Below are 2,756 nucleotides of genomic sequence, written 5' to 3' on the forward strand. Positions count from 1 at the left end.
TCCCCCATCCCCCTGGGGTGTTCAGAGCTGTTGGGCGTGGAGACCAGAAACTCTTGGCATTGTGCCTGGCCAGCCCTGCCCAGGACATACCAGGTGGTCCCTGTCCACGGCACAGCCTGGACCCATCCCCTCTATGCCAGAGATAAGACACTGCTCTGCTTCCCACCCTCATCTCACTTATCTTGTGACTGTCAGGCCCTGCGGGTGGGAGCAGTGGCTCCCCAGCCCCTCACAGTGGCAGGTGTMGGCTGTGGGCAGACCTGTACATTTATTTACAAGAAGGCGAGCGCTGGGGTGGGCTCCATTACAGGATGGGTGGGACAGGGTCCCACCAGCCGTGGGACTGGGGACAAGCCTGAAGCCCTTTCCCCTGCTGCAGCCAGTGAGGGTGAGGGGCAGGGTCTCTCTGTGTCTCTCTCCACTGTTTTTCCAGCAGGCACAGAGGGCACAGGCAGCCCCCGAGCAAATACACAGCCCTAGCTTGGGGGGCTCAGCCRTGGCAAAAACCAAAGCTGGGGGACTCTTGCCAGCGCCCATCCTCTCCTGCAGGGGGCAAGGCTGGATGGTGCAAATCCCAGGGGATGCCCATCCTCCGGCAGTGCCGGGGAGGCCCGAGGGGAGCAGGCAGAGGGGCCGGGGATCAGGACAAGGCGCGGGAGCTGGAGCAGCACCCCTCTCCTCATCCCAGCAGGTCCCGCGGAGCCCCGGGGGCGGGGGAGCTGGCGGCCGCAGCGGCGGAGCGGATCCGGTGTGTTGGTGGTCGGGTGAGCCGTGCCGGCCGGAGCGGGGAGCGCGGGCCAGCTGCTCTGCATTAGCCCGCCTCGCTCATCGCGATCTGCCGGGGACGGGTGAGGCAGAGGTTGTGTTTTTCCCCCGCTGGCAGAACCCAAGGGCAGGGAGGGCAGGAGGAACACAAAGCCTCCTTCTTTCYTCGTTGGCTCCCAGCTGGGGACGCCGCTGGAAGCGTGCTTGCTGCTTCCTCCCTTCCTGTGCGAGCAGCAGCTCGGGGCCAGCTCCGCTCCCACATGCCCAGCTGGCCAGGAGGAGGTGCTTCAGCCCCGGCTCCGGTGCCAAGGCACCAGSGTGAGGGTCTGAGGGTCCACGGTGCCCTCCAGCATCATCGCCGAGACACAGAGCTGGGAAGGGAGGTCAGGCAGTGCAGGGAGCAGCGGCAGTGAAGGCAGGGCAGGGCTGCGGCATTTACAGGCAKAGAGGGCACATTTTGAGTCCAAAAGCAGCAAGCACCGGGTGGCCGAGGCAGCGGGATCACACCGGAATGGCCTTCCTCCTCCGAGGGTGCGGGAAGGAAGCGTGAGCAGAGCAGAGACGCTGCAGGTCGGGCATCACGCAGCCAGGCCAGGACCAGAGGTGAGATCAGAAACCTCCAGAGCGGAGCAGCCTCACAGTCTGCGGGGCTCGGTGGGAGTGAGGAGGGCTGGAGCTCAGAGCAGCCCCAGCAGTGATGCGGTCCTGAGCGCAGTGATGCCGCCCGGGGTGGGACGAGCTCAGCAGAGCTGCTCCAGACTGGTGGGGGTCCCTCTCAAGTGGTTCCTTTCTGGCCTCGGCTCCCCTGGGAGCCCAGCTCAGATGCCCAGCGCTGTCAGGGACCCCGAGCTGGTGATCTTYCTGAAGCGGTTGGCAGCGCACACCCCAATGAAGTTTTTCTGTGAAAGCAAAGAGGAAAGGTGCTCATCCTGTGGCACTGGAGGTTGAGCCAGACCCTGCTCTGGGGCTTGACACTGCTCCTGCCTCTAAAAGCTGCTCTTGGGATTGGCTCAGGGGTAACCAGCACAAAGGGACCCTGTGCTGGGGGGTCTCACCTCAGGTGCATCCATGCTCAGAGGTGCCCAGCCCCGTGCCCCAGCTGCCAGCAGCACAGCGAGACACAGCCATTCTCCATGTCCCAGATGCCACCCCCCAGGACAGGCAGAGTCTSGCAGCCCCCTCCCAGCCCCCTCAGAAGCTGCTGACCCTCATTCCCTTGCTGGCCCCCCACACCTTCCAGCGCCGCCGCATGACGTATTTCTTGAGCAGCACTTGGGACTTGAGCCGCCGGTTGGAGCGTTTGGCCTTTTCTGCCAGATTATTGAGCCAGGGATGCTGCAGGCACTGGTCAGCACTCATCCGGGCACTGGGGGTGAGAGAAGCCCATGTCAACCCTGCTCGAGCCCCTCACCCCCCAAACACCCTCTTCTCCAGCCCCAAAACCCTGCAGGGAGGAACCAGATGGAAGGATGAGCCCAGGGCCTAGTAGGGCTGGGCAGGATCCCAGCACATCGTGTTTGGGACAGGTGTCCCTGGAGGGATGCAGGGCACTGTTGGGGACAGTCAGAGTGGGGTTCATTTGGTGCAGGACCCAGGGGATGCTCCTGGCCTAGTGAAGAGGCAGCACGTGGTACCCAGGGCAGTTCTGGGGATGCCCACCCCAGGACCCCATGGCCACTGCTGGCCTCACACCTCTTATCCTTGATGATGAGGTTTGACACGAAGTCCTTGGCCTCRTCAGAGACACTCTCAAAGGTCTCCTCATCGAAGTACCAGTTGGCAGCCAGGACATTGTTGAGTGTCTCGGTGTCATCATCACCCAAAAAGGGGGAGAGACCGCTGAGCCTGGGGGGCAGGGAGGTGAGGAGTCGGGTGCTCTCAGGCTGCAGCACCTCCCAGACCCCCTGGAACAGAGCCAGCCTGGCCAGAGCTGCTTCAGGGATGAGTCTCTTCCTGCCCCCCAGCCCCACATGGCAATCTCCCCATCAACA

At 63.5% G+C, this 2,756-nt stretch overlaps 1 protein-coding gene across 1 annotated transcript in view; it reads right to left on the reverse strand.

Annotated features, from left to right (window-relative positions):
* Positions 1–349: 349 nt before the first annotated feature.
* The window catches only part of MYLK2 (myosin light chain kinase 2), a 7,734-nt gene continuing 5,327 nt past the window's right edge, over positions 350–2,756 (reverse strand). Inside the window, exons 10-12 of the mRNA XM_057365874.1 lie at positions 2,458–2,610; positions 1,999–2,131; positions 350–1,664 (exon numbers count right to left, since the gene is read on the reverse strand). Of these exons, the coding sequence (XP_057221857.1) occupies positions 1,584–1,664; positions 1,999–2,131; positions 2,458–2,610 (367 nt within the window). The 3' untranslated portion in view covers positions 350–1,583. The remainder of the gene's footprint in view (positions 1,665–1,998; positions 2,132–2,457; positions 2,611–2,756) is intronic.

This window comes from Malurus melanocephalus, unplaced genomic scaffold (genome assembly GCF_030028575.1).
Source record: "Malurus melanocephalus ecotype Western Australia unplaced genomic scaffold, MMel_1.1 scaffold_59, whole genome shotgun sequence".
NCBI lineage: Eukaryota > Metazoa > Chordata > Aves > Passeriformes > Maluridae > Malurus > Malurus melanocephalus.